Genomic DNA, 20397 nt, shown 5'->3' with positions numbered 1-20397 from the left:
ATCTGTTTCTCCCCCTTACCCCACAGAGCATTCTGGCAGCAGCAATGAGAGATTCTTCCTTCAAAATATGCCTCTCTTAGCTTTCCCAAACAGCAAAAGATTAAATTGACTCATTTGGGTGTCACTAAGGCCCATGTGGTTCTGGGTAGCAGCAATGAAACTAATCAGAATGGTCAGTTGCACTGTGTTGGTTGGGAAAGCTCTGAGCAGGGACAGAGGCACTGGAGCTGTCTGCAGGCTCAGGAACAAATTGCATTCATTGTATGTTCAGGTGCCATTTGGAGGTTTTCTTTGGAATCTTAAGGGTTGGAAGTGTAATTTTTTGAGAGCTTAAATTCAGTAGAAATTGGTGGTGTGGGTTCTGACAAACTAGCCATGACAAACTTCTCACTTGTCAATGGTGAATGGAGTTTTCAAACCATGGTAGGGGTCAAACCAAATCAGTGCTCCGAATCTGGTATCATATCAGCAGTTAGGAGCCAAAAGTAGTGCTTTAGAAGTATATGCTGACTCAGTACAAAGCTTGTAGTAAAGCTTGTTCAAGTAACTAGTGAGCTCTGGAGGGTATGATGGTAAATGGGATGGAATGGGGAAGAGGATATGCTGTTAAGAAATTAGCAAGTGTCAAAGCTTTCTAGCCCAGGTACAAGCCTCCCCAGTGAAGGCTCCCACATGTGAAACTGGAAACTTGCTGGTATGCAGTAGAAACCAGAACCAACAAATTGCTTATTAGGGTTTTAATCACTCTCTTTAAAAGGCCTTCTTGAGAACTGGCCCTGTAAGAAGGTGCTCTGAGCATGCACTGTTCTTGTAGTCCTCAGCTAGCTGTTGGCTATTTTGTATACCTGTCTGCAGCCCAAATGTAGGTTGTAGATCTTTTAAGTCCTACTCTCCACTGCCTGTAAAAAGGCTGTTGTGAAGTTCTGGCAGCTATACAAGCGGTAAGTATACAGAGAATGAGGCTTCAGTCCTAGGCTTCAAAAGAAGGCATGGGGAACGAGGACTGTAGCCAACATAGTGATGCGAGGAGCACTTCCAGCTGTTAGCAATATATGGGGAAGGTGCCTCCTGTATGTTTTGGAGGAGGGTTGTTGCCCCACATTGTCTTGTTGCCTATCTCCCATTGTGATCAGAATTCCCCAGGTTGGCTTCAGTATTTTGTTGGTTCCATTTTCTCAAGGATTTGAGCTCTAGTATTTAAGTTCTGAATCTACTTAATTAGATTTTTGGTCAAGGATTGTAATAAACTTTGTCTTTGGGGTCTGGATTTCAGCCTGACTTTAGACAGATTAATTTTTGTTCACTTTTTCTCAATGCATCTTTTACATAGAGAGGTGGGCCTGTTCTTCAGAGGCAGGTAAAGATGCAGGAGACATCTGTAAAGTACCCTGAGCCCCTCAAAAAAGCTTAAAGCCCTCTGATCTCGGTTCTTTGCCTTCTTGGTAGAAGTTGGTTATTTATCCTGATCATGAGATGAAATGTCAAAGTAAAGCTCTTGGGTATGTTTACACTGCAATGGGAGCTGTGATTGCAGCTAGGGTAAGCATACCCATGCTAGCGTTAGTGTAGCTAGTATTTCTTAAAAAGCTGTGAAGACACAGCAGCATGGACCCTGGCATGGGCTAGCAATATGAGTGTGTGCTCTTGGTTCTGGGTGGGCGTGTGCAGCAACACAGGCTTCAGTGTAGGCTGTATCTTCACTGCTCTTTTTGGCTGTACTAGCTAGATTAAAGATAGCATAGGTATGTCTGCCTGAGCTGCAATTGCCCTTCCAGTTGCAGGGTAGACATACCATTCATCTGCAGGAATCCTGCCACCTTTCACTATTTCATTCTGTTTGTGGACATCCCAGGGGATGTGGGAGCTACTAGGATGCCAAGATTTTTGTCCTGACAGGTAACCTAGGCTTGCTGTTTTTGAATTCTTCTGCTGACATGGCAGAATATGTGGGAATCTGAGTTACTAGAGCATGTGCTTGTCCCTCCTATAGTCAGAGCAGAACAGCTGCGCTTGGAAACCTATGTGGCTAAGTGGGGCGTGCCTTCCAATCTACAATTGTCCATTTGGTAGGCAGGCTTTAGAAAGGGTCCTTTAAGGTGAGGACCTGAGTTGAAGCAACTAGTCAAAGTGAAGAAGATGCATAAGGCCATGCTGAGGAACAGGAGAACAGAAAATAAAATACCAGTAATATTAAAGTCCTTCTCTTTGCCTCGGGCCAGCTCACCCTCCTGCTTTGGCTTTGTTCTGCATTCTTGTGGGAATCTCTCAAACTGAAATTAGCAGCGTTTGAGCTTTAGGTTTGGGATTCTTCAGATGCTGGACCCTTGGGCAGTTGCGTGGTCTGAACTTGGAGAAACTCTAGGGTTTTTTCACATGGGGGGGCGGTGGAGGGAGTCCGTAGTGACTGGTGCATACTAGCTAATGTTCACAAGCTACTCTGCAATAACTCCCCATGTGGACACTCCCATTGCACACTGAGTGCCTTTGTGTGCATTAGTTTAATTTACTTTGGAAATGCATTAACAGAAGTTACCAGTAAATTAATCTTCTTTCTTCACCTGACTAATCAGCAAAATAGAAAATAGCCTATTGCAATATGTGGTGAATCTGGTTACAGTAGTTTTCTTTTAATGTGTCTGGTAATCCCTGCAGTAAAACTGGAGAAAGAAGCAGAGGAGGAGAGAATCCGGAAGCATAAAGCTGCAGCTGAAAAGGCTTTCCAAGATGGGATTGCCAAAGCTAAGCTGGTGATGCGCAGAACGCCAGTAGGAACTGACCGTAACCACAACAGGTAGAAGAGCTAACCGTAAAGCTTCCCTGCGCTGTCTGTATCCCTTGTACTGCTAACAGTCCTGTTAGGTGATCACCTCCTTTCTGTTGGAATAGAATGTTACAAATGAATATTTCATGTATTTGAGATCTTTTGTAGCAGTATGCAGTGCATTACTGTGCATCGAGAACTTCAGGGGCAGCCTACTGTAAAGCTAAAATAGAGATGAGACCATCTCCAGACTGCTGTAGTCTGGGGGACCTACATCTCTGCAGGAGGGATGCATGACTCTCAGTCTAATCCAGTACTTTTCAGTCTACTCAGGCTGGCACCCTTTATTCTAAATCAAAAACTTTTCTGACGACCCTTGCCCCACGCTTACAATAAACTAAGAGTAAAAAATGTCAGTGATAACCCTATGTAATTGATTTGGGTTTTTGAGAGGCTGACAGGAAGTGCTTCACCTTGAAAAGTAAGAGTATGCGGGGGAGTGAGGGAGCAAGAGTTTTCTTTGCTTTAGATTGTAATACAATTTCAATTGCTTCGTCTCCTGATTAGCTTTGTGGCCTGACCCAGTAGTTGAGAAACAGTTGGCTAACATTATCAAACTGCTGGCTATAGTAGTTACCATTATTATCCTTCTCTCATTCAGACTTGGTGTATGGTAGACTTCGAAAGAACTGTAGGATAGTTTCTTCTTCTTGCTTATGCTGCACTTCTGCCGAAGATATAGATGCATGCACATATTTTAAATGCCTGCATACTTGTGTTCTCTCTTCTCGTGTGTATGTATATGTATTTTTTCCGTGCAACTCTTGTCCTCCTGTGGTTCCTGCAGTGAAGTCTATGCTCTTTACAGGTACTGGCTGTTTTCAGATGAGGTTCCTGGCTTGTTCATTGAGAAGGGCTGGGTACATGACAGTATAGACTACAGATTCATCCGTCACCACCAGAAGAAGGAGGAAGTGGTAGATGATGATGATGATGATTACTACCCAATGGGTAAGATCAGCCAACTTCTCTTGCGTATCCTCTTTTGTCACTAATGTATCCTCTTTGTTACTAGCTGGGGTTGGGGATGGATCGGCAAATGGATGACCATGTAACAGATCAGCAAAGGTGCTGTTCTTCAAGAGTGTCAGTGTGGATCCCACTGTAGATGTGCATGAGTCTCGTGTGTGAGATTGGAGTCTCTTGAATAGAATTGTCAAGGATTGTGCTTGTACCTCGTGCTCCTTATTCTCCGATCTAAGGGGGAGCCATGATCTGTCTTCAGTTCCCTCTTAACTCTTGTGGCAGTCAGATGGAACCTGGCATGTGTCCAACCCACTAATTCTTGGCTTTGGTTAAATTTTCTCAAACTCTTCATAAAACCTTCATCACTTTTCTGATCCACTGACGACAGATGCTGAGAATGATAGTGACTAATCTTGACTGAATAGTCATGGTCAAACACTCCCCCACCCAGGGCTTCTGAGCATGCTGGATTCAAAACCTTCATGCTTCAAGCCTTGCCTATCCTGCAGTGCACTGAATCTGTTGAAAAACAGATGTGGGGGAGTGAGGGAGCAAGAGTCCCAAATACTGAGCAGATGTTTGGTGTGCCTTTAATTTGCCACAAGAACATGTAAGTCGTGAGAAGCGTGGTTGAAGCTTCATTTTCTGGAGCAATTTATGAAGATCTCTTCGGATTCTGAGAAGAGCTCCAGGTTCTTAGTAGCAGACAAGGGACCCCAAAGACCAGTACAGAGAAAATGGCACAGAAAAAAAGACTGGCCTCCTCACCAAAGTAGACTCAACTAGCGCCGCAGACTCAACCAGCACCACGGACACTATCAGCATCTCTGGTACCAAAGTGCAGCTCTGAGAGGGACTGCTGTGAACATACAAGCAGAGACACTAGGAAGAGCTCAGTGTCTTCTCACCAAAAGACATCTCATCTTCATCACCTGGTGAGCTGATATCCTCAACACCGATACTGGAACCTGATTACTTCAAGTTTCAGAGTAGCAGCCATGTTAGCCTGTATCCGCAAAAAGAAAAGGAGTACTTGTGGCACCTTAGACTAACCAATTTATTTGAGCATAAGCTTTTGTGAGCTACAGCTCACTTCATCGGATGTATGCGTCTGTGACCTGCAGCTCACGAAAGTTTATGCTCAAATAAATTTGTAAGTCTAAGGTGCCACAAGCACTCCGTTTCTGATTACTTCAAGTAATTCCAAGAGCTCCTATGAGAATTACTTAGATCCTGGAGAGACAGATGCTGATCATATTGAAAAAATATAAGCTGATATTTTGACAACTCTCAGTCCAGCCAGTCGCCCTTCTCATAAATGACCAGGCTAAGGCCCTGTGGCAGGTGCCTGCCACAATAACACCCACTGTAAAATGGGTAGAGAAGCAGTACCCAATCCCTCAGACAGGGTTTGAATACTTCTTTGCCCGCCCTAACCAGGGCTCCTTATCTGTCTCAAAGGTAGAGGAAAAATCTATAGCAAAACGGAATGCCCCTAAAGACACGGACCCCAAAAAGGCTCTGTCTACTTACTACTCTGCTTTTCTGCAACTGCAAGAGGCAAATTACTTTATGAGCTGTGATAGTGATGCCCTTTCTCTTGAAACTCCTGTGTGACAACAGGAAGGCACCCAGGGAAATAAAAAAGGTAGGCCAGTTGGTGGCAATTGACACTTCCAACACTATGGTCAGATCTATGGCCGTGGCAGTGACAATGCACAGAACATCCTGACTCCAAGTATTGGGCATCCTTCGAGAGGTACAGGGTATGATTGGGGACCAGCTCTTTGAAAGCATGGAATTTAGGGAGCAAACAGACAGCTCTTCATGCTCTTTTGAAGACTCAAAGGCTCCCTGGGGACTGTCACCCCAGCCTCATGCTGTACCATCCTCAGTCCCAGTCAAGACAACAAACACCTTGCTGTCATTCCAAGCAGCCTGAGTGCCATGCCAATAAAAAGCTAAAGTATGACAGGAATCGCCCGACTCCTCCTTCCTTGGCAATGTATCTTGCTCCTCTGTCATGTCAGCAAATTTGACAGGATTGTCAGGAGCCTCACCAGATCCATGTCAGAGAGCATGACTTTCAGAAGCCATCTCACCCCATTCCACCACGGGTGATCTGCCATAACATTGTACAAATTGGTGCTAGGGGCCATTGCCCCTGGCTTCCCCAGCGCCCTTCAGGGACCCCTCTCATGAGAGCCTGCTACAGGCAGAAGTGGTCTTGCTGCATCGTCTAGGAGGCTGAGGAGCTGCCACCAGATTTCAGGGGAAGGGGCTTCTGCTCCCAGTATTTCCTTATCCTGAAGAAGAAAAGGGGTCTTTGTTCTGTCCTAGACCTGAGAAGACTCAACGAATACATATGCCATTTCAGGATGACAACTCTTGCCTCTGTCATTCCATATGTTTATGCTCACGGCTGGTTCATGGCTCTCTACTTGTGTGATGCATCTGCATAGTTCTGTACTGCTCTCTATCTGGGCTATGGGAAGTACCCAAGATTCCGAGTGGAACCCAACTGTTACCAGTCCAGGGTATTGCCCTTTGGACTCTCCACAACAGTGTTCACAAAATCCCTGGCAGAGGTGGCAGAACTCTTAGGGAGCAAGGGAATCCATGTCTACCTATACTGAGATGATTGGCTGATCAGGGATCGGTTGCAGCAGGAGATGTTAACAGCTCTGGAATGCATATTTTCCCTGCTCTCCCAATTAGAACTCCTTCTGAACTACAAGAAATAGCCTGTAACAGCCATGCAGATGATGATTGATCAGAGTGCCTATGAACTCTCTCAGGGAGAGCTTACATGTCAGGTGTCTGTCTACAGTGCAGTTAAACACCCGTAGCTGGCCCGTGTCAGCTGACTCAGACTGCAGGGCTGTGAAACTGTGGTGTATGTATTCAGGCTTGGGCTGGAGCTGGACTATGGGACCTTCTCTCTCGGAGTCTCACAGCCCAGGCTCCAGCCTAAGCCTGAACACGTCCGCTGCAGTTTTTTATAGCTCTGCATCCAGAGCCCTGAAAGCCTGAATCAGCTGACATGGGCCAGCTACGGATGTTTAATTGCAGTGTCATCATCGGCAATGATCCCTCCATTCGAGGATGATCTCTACCACGGATTTACGTATGGGTCCTGAGGTGACTCAGAAGTCCAATCCTGGAACCACAGATCTGCCCACAGTAGGTACAGACATTTCCTGGCAGGCCCGCTGCCTGCTGGGAGAAAGTTCTCTTTTTCCTTCCTTCTCTCTTTTCAGCTTTTGAGGGCAAGGCGCTTCTCAAAGTGGGCCACTGCCCGATGGAGGATGTAGCCCCGTTGGGGTCGGTTGGTGGCTTGCTGCTCCCAGCTTGTGATGTCCACATCAGTTTTCTTGAAATGCTTTCATTGTGTCTTTGTAGCGTTTCCTCTGACCACCACAGGATCTCTGACCATGGGTGAGCTGAGAGTAGAGAACTTGTTTTGGGAGGCAAGAGTTTGGCATCTGTACACAATGTCCAGCCCAGCGGAGTTGGTTCATTAGGATCATTGCTTCAGTGCTGGTGACATTGAATCATAGAATGTCAGAGTTGGAAGGAACCTCAAGAGGTTATCTAGTCCAACCCCTGCTCAAAGCAGGACCAATCCCCAATTTTTGCCCCAGACCCTTAAATGGCCCCCTCAAGGATTGAACTGACAACCCTGGGTTTAGCAGGCCAATGCTCAAACCACTGAGCTTTTCCCCCACCCCCACCATTGGCTTCACTGAGGATGCTGGTGTTAGTGCAGCAATCTTCACACTGGACACAAAGGATCTTCCAGAGGCATTGTTGGTGGTACCTCTCCAGACTCTTGAGGTGCGGTCATTAAGGCATCCATAAAGGAGTATAGGAATAACCATTGTCTTATAGACCTGGATCTTAGTGTCCTGCAGTAGGTCACGGTCCATGAAAACGCTTTGGAGCAATTTCCCAACGGAAACACTTGCACACTGGATCTCACTGTTGATTTTTTGCGTTTTGAGAAAGTTGGCTACCAAGGTACCAAAATTGCTTGACTGTCTCCAAAGTCTGACCTTTGGTGTGCATGAGGATGGCACAGTCATCATCAGCATATGGAAAGTCAGTAATGGATGCCCTGAGGACACATCTCAGAGGCCAGGTCTGGGGCTGCTAGGCATCCAAGCATCACTTGATCAAGAGTCATAGTCCCTCCCAAGGTCCTACAAGAACTTGGTGGCTGGACCTGGAGAACATTTTGAAAGGTTTCCTTCTTGACCCTCTTCCCTACGATGACTCATAGCAGATGCCTCAGGAACAGATTGGGGTGCCCATCTGAACTATCCTTAGATGCAAGGAACCTGGTCCCAGTACGATTTGAAGCTGCATGTCAATGTCTGGGAACTCAGGGCCATTTGGCTAGCCTGTGTGGTGTTCCTGCACTGCAGAGCCCTGCAGCCCATGCAGATCTTAATGGACAACATGTCCACAGTGAACTACGTAAACAAGCAGGGATGTGCTCTCTTATCTCCTGTGTGTCAGGAAGCCATCAAACTATGGACCTGGTGGTATCCCCAGGGGATAACCCCATTGACGCTGCACATTCTAGAAGCCCAGTTGCTGGCTTCTTACACAGGCATGCAGGCACTTGAGTGGACACCGCAGATGTCCATCATAAAGCCAATATTTCACCAGTTGAGGGCTCTCAAAATAGACCCATTCGCCAGACAGGACAGCACCAAGTGCCCAAACTTCTGTTCCAGAGAGTGCATGAGCCTGGGCTGTTCACCAGACGCATTCCTGCTCCAGTGGACTCCAGGCCTCCTATACAGCTTTTCCCCCAATTACCCTGGTCCCCAGGCTATCATCTGGTGGGACAAGACCATGCTGATCATAAATAGCTCTTTATTGGTAGAGGCTATTTTGGCATCAGACCTCATTCACACTTCCATTCTGCCTCCTCTCTGTCTCTGTCTGCCTGGATGTGAGATCCCAGCTCCACTGTCAGATATTCCAAGGACTGCAGGTCTGAGTGCACCTGACTGTTTGGTTGTTGACTGGCTTAGCGTGACAGACTTCTCCACAGGTTCAAGAAATCCTCCTACAGAGCAGGAAGCCATCTACTAGGAAGACATACTTTGCCCATATGGACAATTGTTTCCATTTGGAAATCCAATATAATCTAGACCCAGTTGAGGCTCCAGTACCAAAGATCCTCCACGGTATGCTGCACTTGAAACAAAGTCGATTGGCATTTAATTCTCTCCAAGTTCACCTTGCAGCAGTAATGATGTGTCATATCACCATACCGCACCCACCTTGTGTCTCTAATATCCTGGGACTGACACAGCTACAGCAACACTGCATGTAGACTCTGGTATGGTCAGACTTGCTCTTCGTACATCAGACCGTACCGAGACTCCTCACAGGCTTCCTGCGTACTTACCCACCTGTCGGAAACTCTACTCCTATGTGGCATCTCAACATTGTTCTCCTGAAACTTATGGAGCCTCTGTTTGAGTCGTTACCAGACTGTTAGATACATCATCTTCCCATTAAGGTGGACTACTTGTTGCCATCACTTCAGGGTGGGTCAATGAGTTCCATGCCCTAATGGCTGGTCCTCCGTAAAATCCTTTCACGGGAACAAGGTGGTTTTAAGACTGCATCTTAAGGTCATCCTTAAGGTGGTATCAAGTGTTTAATCTAAATCAATTGATTAATCTACCTGTCTTCTTCCCAGAGCCCCATGCAACATGCAGAGAGAAGAAGCTATATACTTCGGGTGGTTTTCAGAGCCTTGCTCTATATTACTTTAGCAGGACCAAACCTTTTATGCTTTCTTTTTGTCTTTGTGGCTTTAATGACACATTGAAAGGTCCAACCATCTCATCACAGAGACCCTGCATGATCCACTTTAGATTATCTCCACCTGTAATCAGTGAACCTCTTCCCTCCAAATGTCAACAAATGCTGCCTGTGCTCTCATGGAGTACTTCAGTCTGCTTTAGAGACATGCCAGTCTCTGAGATTTGCAAAAATAGCAGCTGAAGTACATAACCCACTGACTTGTTACACATTTCATTCTTGACGTTGCTGGTTGGGCTGATGCCACGGTTGAGAGGGCAGTAGTGCAATCTTCATTTGTCTAATGCTGTAGGCATGCCTCATTCCCACCATCTAGATCGTTCTTCTTGTCAGTCACCTACAGTGGGATTCACATTAATGTATAATCAAAGAATGATTGGTTATCCTACAATACAACATTTCAAAAAACCAGTTAGTGTGGATCCCACAACCTGGCCTCCAGCCACTCTTTTCAGAGTCCGCAGGAGCATGGGCTTTGAATTGCAAGGGAGCTGAAAAAGAGCCACAGTCACCCTTGTCTCGTGCAGGAGTATGAGGCAGCACAGGGCATATGCGGTGCATGTGCACATACAGTGAGATCCACGCTGACTACAACGTATCTCTCAGAACCACATAGACTGTGTGGTAAGTAACCTGCTACATAAAAGCACTCTAACAGAAAAGAAACAAGATAAAAGTGATCTGCAACTGCCAAGATTCTAAATGAAACCAAAAACAAGTGTTTTGAGCCCTGTAGCCATAGAGCCTTTCCTGCAATTGCCCTAACTGAAGAGAACCTGGGGCTACTGCTTCAGGTCTCCATAAACAATTGCCTGTACCGAGGGTGGCCAAACTTACTGACCCTCCGAGCCGTGTGTGGTAATCTTCAGAAGCTCGAGAGCCAGGCACGCCTGCCGGGGCTCAGGGCTTCAGCCTGGTAGGGCATGCCTGCTGGGGCTCAGGGCTTCAGCAAGAGTGGGGCTGAAACCCCGAGCCCTGGCAGGTGTCCCACACAGGACTGAAGCCCCAAGAACCCCCTCCCGATGGGCAGAAGCCCAAGATTGACCACCTTTCTACAAGGCAGAAGCCCAGAGCTCCCCCCGCCACCAAGCCTGTTGTGGGAGAGACCTCTGCAAGCTGCACTCATACTGTAAAAGAGCTGCATGTGGCTTGGCTTTGCCACCCCTGGCCTATACCCCTCTCGGCTCCTTTTGATAGCTTGCAGGTAAGTATTTGGGACTCCTTAAAATAGCCACAGTTGGACTGACTATTGCCTAGTGGCAGCCACTGTGCAGAGGTGGCTACTTCAGGGGGTCTGGTTCCCTGACGTGAAGGTGGAGAGAGTGCTGCCATTTGCCTTCAGGCTAATCAGAGATGGTATCATATACACTAGTGATGGTGTAAAAGGAGATGGGAGGGCAACACTGAAATGAAGGTGCTTCCATTTCCCTGGGAATCAAGTATCCTCTGCCAGCTTCAACTGAATTTCAGTCATTCAGCACTTCCTTGTTTATGGGTTGGTAGATGCTGGGTTTGCTGTGGAAGTGGCTTATTCCTCTAACAGCAGTGCTTGGCTGGAGGGGCAGTTGTGCAGAACAATTCTGTCAGTTTCCTCTAGTCCTCCACAAATGAGGATAGCTATTCCATGGGCTCTTCCCTCCCTTAAATGTTCACTGCTTCATTTCCCTGGGAAACTACTAGAATGCATGTGTTATGTCTTCAAAGAGGTCCTCAATTAATTGGATGGTTTGCTCTTCTTAAAGATTACATGTAACACCTGAAGTCTGCTGTAGAGAATTTGTGCCTGACATTGCTCTCTACCACCTAACACTCTTTGTCTAACAAGTGACATGCAATCCATGTGTTGAAGTGGATTTTCTTATAACAGAATAGCCCTATGGTATATCTACACTGCAGTAAAAGACCTGCGGCATGGCCATGGCTGGCCAGGGTCAGCTGACTTGGGCTCTTGGGGCTTGAGGTGTGGGGCTAAAACACATGTTGTACATGCTCTGGCTGAAAGCCTGCGAGATGGGTGGGTCTCAGAGCCCGGGTTCCAACCTGAGCCTGGAAGTCTGCATGGCAATTTTTAGCCCTGTAGCCCATGCCCTGCAAACCCAAGTCAATTGACCTGGGCTCAGACTCAGTGCTGCAGATTTTTTATTACAGTGTAGATGTACCTTCAGGTGTGTCTACATAGCAGTGTAAGCCTAATTTCCCATTGCGTCCCCTCACCAATTATGTTAACCTAGGGCTCAAACCTAGGGTCCCAGGACACTGCAGGGCTGGAGGGTCCAAGCCAGTGTTAAACTGGGACATAAGATCCAAGCCCTATTGCTTTCCTGTGTGCACATGGCCCCAGCTTGTCTCGGGTCTCAGAAGTCTTCTGCATGTATTCCAGAGTTCTTTGAGGTGACTTCCTGAGTCCTCTCTGTCTGAACAATCTGTTGAGCAGTCTATTGCAGTGGAAACCACACCTCCCTTTGCAAACTGTAGCAGCTCAGATGAGCATTAACCCATTGTCTGCTGAACACTGGTCTGCAAGCACACTACCAGGGAGCCTGCAGGGTTTTCAGTGGAGACCTATCAGAAGAAGCTTTTTGCAAAGAGCTGCTTTCTGGTCATAAGAGCACAGATTTTGGTGCATGTTGCCCAGGCACCCCTACACACACAGCCCCAGGGAGTGCAGGGGGGGCCAGAGAGCAGAGCGGGGAGGAAGCGGCTGCCCTGCAGGAAGGGGGAGCAGCAGAGCTCAGCACAGCCAGGGGAGGGATGATCCCCAACACTCTGGTCACTCCCACTCCCTACAGGGCAGCCGTTTGGTCTTTGCTCCATTTTCTTGTGACCCCGTTCTTCCTGGGGCTGCATGTGCATAGGAGCCCGGACAGCATGCACTCTAAGGGCAGTGAGTGGGAGCCAGCCCCAAAACTTCCCCACAGCCTCCTGGGTTCCCTTATCCCTACCTCCCTGGGTGCGGTAGAGGCAGGGCTAAGGGAACCCCATGGGGTGCTGGAGCACACTGCACCCCAAGTCCTGGGGAAGCCCTTCTCTCTGTAGCTGGCAGCAGCCAGGCTATGGGGGGGAGGGGTGTTTTTCCTTTGAATCCTACATTTTATGTCAAACTTGAAAACAGACAAAGATAAATAAAAAGCCAATCAAACAAAAAGACCTTCACTGAACATCCTATTTCAAAAATTAAGAATTGCAACGTTTCATTTTAATAGTTTGACAGTCCTGGAGGTTGATGTACTAATTATTCTCAGACAGGTGCACACAGGCTTTTTCCTGCCAGTGTGACTCAGCCTAGAGCTGAAGAGCCCAGTTCTCAGGTTAGATGGTAGTTCAGTATAAAGCCTTCTCCACTTGCAGTCATTCTACTGAGACAGCCACCAAAGAAACTAATTATGCCGTTATGTGCTCCGTAGGCCACCTGAGTCCCATCGGGAGCACCTCACAGTTAGGAAACAGGGTGGGTAGTAGCATTTTCCCACAGTGAAACACATTCAAACACTCTGGGATAGGGGTACTTGGCATCTGTGCATTACAGTGTGGACGCCAGAGCCCTAGGTTTGAGCATGGATCCGAAAATCCTTAACCTGGGGTTAAAATGCTGCGTAGATGCTCAAGCCCCGGGTTCCCTGACACGGGTCAGCTGACTTGAGTCCAACTAACCCTAGGCTTATATTGCTCTGTAGACATACCCTTAGTTACCTCTTCTCACCAAAGTGTAACTCCTTTTTTGGCATATATCCCAATGTGAACAGCATAAATGCTGAATTCTATTGTGAATTCACAACAATAGGAAGAGAGCATTCCCTGAGACACTTGAGGGTTGGGAAGGGAGAGAAATGGCATTAATTGCTTGGCTTATATACTTCACCTATAAAGCATATAGGCAAGGATTCTTTGTGTGACTGATGGAATTGGTGAATATATTTTCATAGCATGCACATCCATACATCCATACTTGAGATTATTAGCTATTTGGTCATAAACATTCACTGACCTGTTATTTATTTCAAAGGAATTATACACTGGAGTTCAGTTGGAAAGGAAAGACTCAGATTTGTACATTGTAAGGAATGTATTTGCACTTCCAAGCACTAGATGGAGTATCTGATCAATATATACTGAGAAGAGCCTTTTGTAAAATTGTGAGAGGTGTTATTTCTAATGTTCCTTTCTTGTACTGTGCCTTAATGCCATAGTGATACCTTTGTAAATACCAGGGTAGTAACTGACAGAGGCATATTCACTGTTGATTTGGTTTCTTTATGGAAAGCAAATTATAGGTCTCCCTGACCAAATATGTGATGAGGCTTACTGAGCAATTCTGGCTCCTTTGCTGTCTTACTGCCTCACCAGCAGTCTGATATAACCATTTTAACTAGTCAGTATAGCTTTGTGAAGTAAAAAGTTGACAGATGCGACCATGAACGAGATTGCATTTTAATTTTGTGTGAATCTTTTACAGATAAGCGAAAGAACATGGCTACAGGTGGCAGAGTGAACACTCATCATAGATCCATGCATGTTACAGACATTCCGATAGAGACCACTGTACCCAAACAGGGACAGAACTTATGGTAATATGCTTTCTCATAGCTGCACTTTTGTGCTCATAACCAGACAATTGGGTTCAGTAAAATTTGCTGGAATATTTAGTGTGGTCCCAGAAATGAGGTGTCTCAACTTCATAAGAGACATGGGGTTCTGATCCACCTTGGTGTTTTATAAAGACCAGTATCTAATATAAAAGGGAGCTGTAGATCATTGGAAAAAATTGAAGTGTGGAAAGCTAAATGAACATCTTTAAGGAGGCAACCATTTCATTTTGTTTTACACACCGTGTATTCTTATTCTGCAGTGAAGTTAGACACAATAGGAGTATCCAGTAATATTTTTCATAGAATCATAGACTATTAAGGTTGGAAGGGACCTCAGGAGGTCATCTAGTCCAACCCCCTGCTCAAAGCAAGACCAATCCCCAATGAAATCATTCCAGCCAGGGCTTTGTCAAGCCTGACTTTAAAAACCTCTAAGGAAGGAGATTCCACAACCTCCCTAGGAACCCATTCCAGTGCTTCACCACCCTCCTAGTGAAAAAGTTTTTCCTAATATCCAACCTAAACCTCCCCCACTGCAACTTGAGACCATTACTCCTTGTTCTGTCATCAGCTACCCCTGAGAACAGTCTAGATCCATCCTCTTTGGAACCCCCTTTCAGGTAGTTGAAAGCAGCTATCAAATCCCCCCTCATTCTTCTCTTCCGCAGACTAAACAATCCCAGTTCCCTCAGCCTCTCCTCATAAGTCATGTGTTCCAGTCCCCTAATCATTTTTGTTGCCCTCCGCTGGACGTTTTCCAATTTTTCCACATCCTTCTTATAGTGTGGGGCCCAAAACTTGACACAGTACTCCAGATGAGGCCTCACCAGTGTCGAATAGAGGGGAACAATTTTGTTTGAACAAATGCTTTTTTATTCTTCTCAATGTATGATGGTCCCTTTGTAATAACCATCTGATTACAGCTATTCCTTTTTCAGTTGTCCTGTTCAGTTGCTGAATTAGTTTGGTAGCCTACTTTGGAAGTGTAACATGCGGTACTAGTAATTGTGGGTAATAAAGACAGACGAGCCAAGAGGTGATAAGACTTTGACTTGCTGCTGCTAGAAAGAGTGATTTTTAAATCAGTAGATAAAAAAAAAAAGCTGGACTTAAATAGGGTTTTTGTTTTAATTTTATGTGATTCTCATTCTTTGGTACACCAGCCAAAACACTTATTTATTCTGGTCCATTAAGAACATGTCTGTCTACCTACAATACTAATCCTCTCTTTAATACCATGCACATGACCTTGTTTGAGAAGTGACCTTGCTTAAATTATAATAGCCTGTGTGGCTCCCACTTGTGGTGCATGTGAAATTGGAATCTTTTGACCAGAAGTGACCTTTGGGGCCATGCTTGTGCCCTGCATTTCCTTGTGCTCATCCACTCTCCTGCAGTGATGAGACAGAGCAGAGTGGCCCCAACTGCTTGTTCATTCCCTGTTGGTGCTGGTGGCAGTGAGATAGAACGTTGTGGTCTCTGCCCCCCACCCCCCGGGCACCCTTTAATTGAAACACTTAATAAATGTTAATTAGTATTAACTAGTTTAGTTACTTAGTTTATGGACACTTTCCTGTCCTGTTGGAAGCCCCTTTATTTTTTTATATTTTCTTTCCTTTGTATGATGATTACTACTTATCACCAAGGTGCTATTCCACCAAATGGCTGAGGCTAACCCCTCTGGCTGCAAGCTCTCCCTGTCGTGTGACAGGCTTATTCCATCAACTGATGGGTGCCCTTGGCCATTGCCCTGTAGGTTGGTCTTCTCCACCAGAACTGACAGCGTCAAAGTCATTGATGGCTAAAGTTGTACCTACTGGAGCAATCCAAGGGGAGAGCATCAGATTCAGAAAGATGCTCCTCCGATTCCATAAAGGGACTCTCCTTCCAGAGTTCCCACTCCTTCAGCACCCCTATTAGTAGGGACTCTACCTAGAAGGCTACCATCACCAACACAGAGAGAGGATCTCAGCTGACTTAGTCCTCCAAACAAAGCTTGGTGCCAAAGCCTGGTATTATTTGCTCCCATTGAGGTAAGGTAGATCTGAGCTGCTCTTGAAGGGCAACTCAGGCTACTAGTCTCCTTTCCCAGAATGGTGAGGTGAAAGAAATGAGGAATTATGGACCTCCTGTCTCCTCTGAACCATGAGCACAGAGGCCTGATTGCCCTGGAGAGGTTAGTGGAAGGCTGATTCTTTGTCTCAACTGGCTGCAAGTGGAACTACATACATATAGACATCGAAGTCCAGTACCAGTGCCCCCACCCTCTATACCAGTCCTGTTGTTATACAGAAATCCTGAACAGTACTTGCAAATCTGTTACAAATTAATGACATTTGAGCCCCTGGCACTGTCCTCTGTACTAATGCCACCAACACCAGGAAGAATTATATTCTCAGTACTGGTATTCTTCTGCACTGCATTGAACAGCCAGCATCACCTCTAGAACAGACATACTCCTCCTCACTCACTCTCTCTTTCTCCAGGATCAAGCAGAGACCCTTTCCAGATATCCATCCCCGTTTTCCTCTCCCCAAGAATTCCCTGAGTTGAACTCCTCCCAGATCATCCTCTCAATCATCAACAGACTTTAGGGCTGCCCAGAGATCTCCAGCAAAACATCCTTACATCTCTTGTCAGACATCACTTTGAGCCATAGCACTTTCTCAGTCTTATCCATTTGACTTTACACCTTGGTCTTATTGGGCAATCTGGTCCCACTTCTGTAGGAGATGCTGCTGTCCCTCTTGCTTCTACAAATGACGTAGGGTCCACTTCACCAGTTAAGTCCATGATTAGACGACTCAGTGAAGTAGACCTCCAAAAAGGGAGTGAGAGAGTGTGAGGAAGGAGGCAGAGGCTTAGGAGGAAGACTGGAAGGAAATGACTCCAAGATCACAAGAGACTCCTCTCAACCCTTTCTCCCCCCCTTCCCCACATGAGGAGATGGTGACATCGGCTCCAATAGCACTTCCAAGAAGGACCTGTTGTTGGCAGGAGTTGCTGTGAAGGGTAGCAGACAGTCTGGACATTGAATTATTTGTAATGTATATGCTTTCTCTATTCTGACCTCCCAAGTACATGGGCAAAGCTCATAAATGGAGTCCTAGGTTTAAAACAAACAAACGGAAGTATTTCTTCACGCAATGCAGAGTCAAACTGTGGAACTCTTTGCCAGAGATGTTGTGAAGGCCAAGACTATAACAGGGTTCAAAAAAGAACTAGATAAATTCATGGAGGATAGGTCCATCAATAACTATTAGCTGGGATGGGCAAGCCTCTGTACCTAGCCTCTGTTTGCCGGAAGCTGGGAGTGGGCAACAGGGGATGGATCGCTTGATTGCCTGTTCTGTTCATTCCCTCTGGAGCACCTGGCATTGGCCACTGTCAGAAGACAGGACACTGGCCTAAATGGACCTTTGGTCTGATCCAGTATGACTGTTCTTATGTTCTAAGATTGTTTAAAATTGGCATTTGAATTTACAGCCATCTAGCCAAAGGGTTAGATTCACTAAGTTATAGCCATTTAAGTAAACTGAAAAATCAGTCTGATGTGCTGGAAAGGATTGGTATGTAATGCATTGCATAGCACAGCAATTTCATTTTCTGTCCTGTATAGTCCATAACTTATTTTATTACATCCTAGTTTATGGCACAGCCACTGGTGCTCACAAACTCATTACTGCAAGGTTTACTCCCTCTACAAGTGCAGAGATTGCCACGAGTTTTCAAAGCTCTGCAGGAGCTTCCAGAATTACCACCAGCTGCCCATGGATGGCAATCGGGGGAAGTCCTGGACGATTGGAAAAAGGCAAATATATAGTGCCTATCTTTAAAAAAGGGGAGGCGGAGAATCTGGGGAACTACAGATCGGTCAGCCTCACCTCAGTCCCTCAAAATCATGGAGCACATCCTCAAGGAAACAATTCTGAAGCACTTAGGGGAGAGGAAAGTGATCAGGAACAGTCAGCATGGATTCACCAAGGGCAAGTCATGCCTGACTGACCTAATTGCCTTCTATGATTAGAAAACTGGCTGTGTGGATGAGGGGAAAGCAGTGGACGTGTTGTTCCTTGACTTTAGCAAAGCTTTTGACACGGTCTCCCACAGTATTCTTGCCAGCAAGTTAAAGAAGTATGGACTGGATGAATGGACTATAAGGTGTATAGAAAGCTTGCTAGATTGTCAGGCTCAGTGGGTAGTGATCAATGGCTCAATGCCTAGCTGGCAGCCAGTATCAAGCAGAGTGCCCCAGGGGTCTGTCCTGGGGCCGGTTTTGTTCAATATTTTCATTAATGATCTGAATGATGTGATGGATTGCACCCTCAGCAAGTTTGCAGATGACACTAAGCTGGGGGGAGAGGTAGATACCCTGGAGGGTAGGGATAGGGTCCAGAATGACCTAGACAAGTTGGAGGATTGGGCCAAAAGAAATCTGATGAGGTTCAACAAGGACAAGTGCGGAGTCCTGCACTTAGAATGGAAGAATACCATGCACTGCTACAGGCTGGGGATCAGCTGGCTAAGCAGCAGTTCTGCAGAAAAGGACCTGGGGATTAAAGTGGATGAGAAGCTGGATATGAGTCAACAGTGTGCCCTTGTTGCCAAGAAGGCTAACTGCATATTGGGCTGCATTAGTAGGAGCATTGCCAGCAGATCGAGGGAAGTGATTATTCCCCTCTGTTTGACACTGGTGAGGCCACATCTGGAGTATTGCTTCCAGTTTTACTACAGAAAGGATGTGGACAAATTGGAGAGAGTCCAGCGGAGGGCAACAAAAAAGTTTAGGGGGCTAGGGCACATAACTTACGAGAAGAGACTGAAGGAACTGGGCTTATTTAGTCTACAGAAGAAGAGAGTAAAGGGGGATTTGATAGCAGCTTTCAACTACCTGAAGGGGAGGTTCCAAAGAGGATGGAGCTAGGCTGTTCTCAGTGCTGGTAAATGACCGAGCAAGGATCAGTGGTCTCAAGTTGCAGTGGGGGACGTCTAGATTGGATATTAGGAAAAACTATTTCACTAGGGGGGTGGTAAAGCACTGGAATGGGTTACCTAGGGAAGTAGTGGAATCTCCATCCTTACCGGTTTTTAAGACCTGGCTTGACAAAGCCCTGGTTGGGATGATTTAGTTGGGGTTGGTCCTGCTTTGAGCAGGGGGTTGGACTAGATGGCCTCCCTGGGGTCTCTTCCAACCCTAATCTTCTTTGATTCTATGAAAGCTCCCGTACCTCATGTGCATAATGGAATTGTGCTCCATAAGGGCTCCCTGAACAGAGGATCTCGTAGCAGAGCTGGCAGATCTGCAGTAGTATGAATCTGACAACCTCTGCAGGGGTGCTGGGTTATGTGCAAGGGGCTATTGGAGCATTGGGAAATTACAATTTAAAAATAGTTTAAGTGACTGATCTTTAGTGCCAGACATTACATTTCAACTACATGTAAACTGTTCTCAGTAGCCAAATGTTTTTTGTTACCCAGTATTTTTTAGGGTGCCATGGAACCCCTTGTTCAATTCACTTCAAATTTGATAGAAAAGTTCTACCTCGGCTCCAGGAAGCTCCAGGCTTAATCAGGGTACGTCTACACTACCCGTTGGATCGGTGGGTAGTGAGTGATCTCTCGGATCGATTTATTGCGTCTCGTCTAGACGCGATAAATCGATCCCCGAATCAATGCCTGTACTCCACCTTGGCAGGCGGAGTAAGCAGAGTCAATGGGGGAGGCGCCGCGGTTGACGCGCCGCCGTGAGGACCGCCAGGTAAGTGGAACTAAGATACTTGGACTTTAGCTACGCTATTCACGTAGCTGAAGTTGCGTATCTTAGTTCGAATTCCCCCCCCAGTGTAGCCCAGGCCTGACATTCAGGCAGATACTTCTTTATTTGTGTAGTAAAGAGGGAGTGCCACCGTTGGGTTTAAATTGGAAATACAGTTATGCATTGTCGACTGTGGAATGGTTAGTACTGCTCCATAACAGTTCTAGTCAGCCAAACTAAATAGTCCACATAAGTTCCCCTTATGTTGTGTGTAAATGTAAGAGATACAGGTGAACCACTAGAAAGAGACTGTTACAGCTCCTCTTGGGATAAGACAGCATTTGCTGGGGGAGTGGGAGGTTTTTGTTTTTGTTTTTATTTTTTTGTATTTTTAAAAGAATAACCAAAGTTGTTGAATATAA

At 46.1% G+C, this 20397-nt stretch overlaps 1 protein-coding gene across 3 annotated transcripts in view; it reads left to right on the top strand.

The window, feature by feature from the left end:
• Nucleotides 1-20397, top strand: part of BAZ1B (bromodomain adjacent to zinc finger domain 1B) — an 83848-nt gene that overhangs the window by 40655 nt on the left and 22796 nt on the right. For all 3 annotated transcript variants that reach the window (XM_037880885.2, XM_037880886.2, XM_037880887.1), the window contains 3 exons: nt 2653-2791; nt 3630-3772; nt 14088-14199. In XM_037880885.2, coding sequence (XP_037736813.1) covers nt 2653-2791; nt 3630-3772; nt 14088-14199 — 394 coding nt within the window. The remainder of the gene's footprint in view (nt 1-2652; nt 2792-3629; nt 3773-14087; nt 14200-20397) is intronic.

This window comes from Chelonia mydas, chromosome 17 (genome assembly GCF_015237465.2).
Source record: "Chelonia mydas isolate rCheMyd1 chromosome 17, rCheMyd1.pri.v2, whole genome shotgun sequence".
Taxonomy (NCBI): Eukaryota; Metazoa; Chordata; order Testudines; family Cheloniidae; genus Chelonia; species Chelonia mydas.
This window is presented reverse-complemented; position numbering and strand designations above follow the sequence as displayed.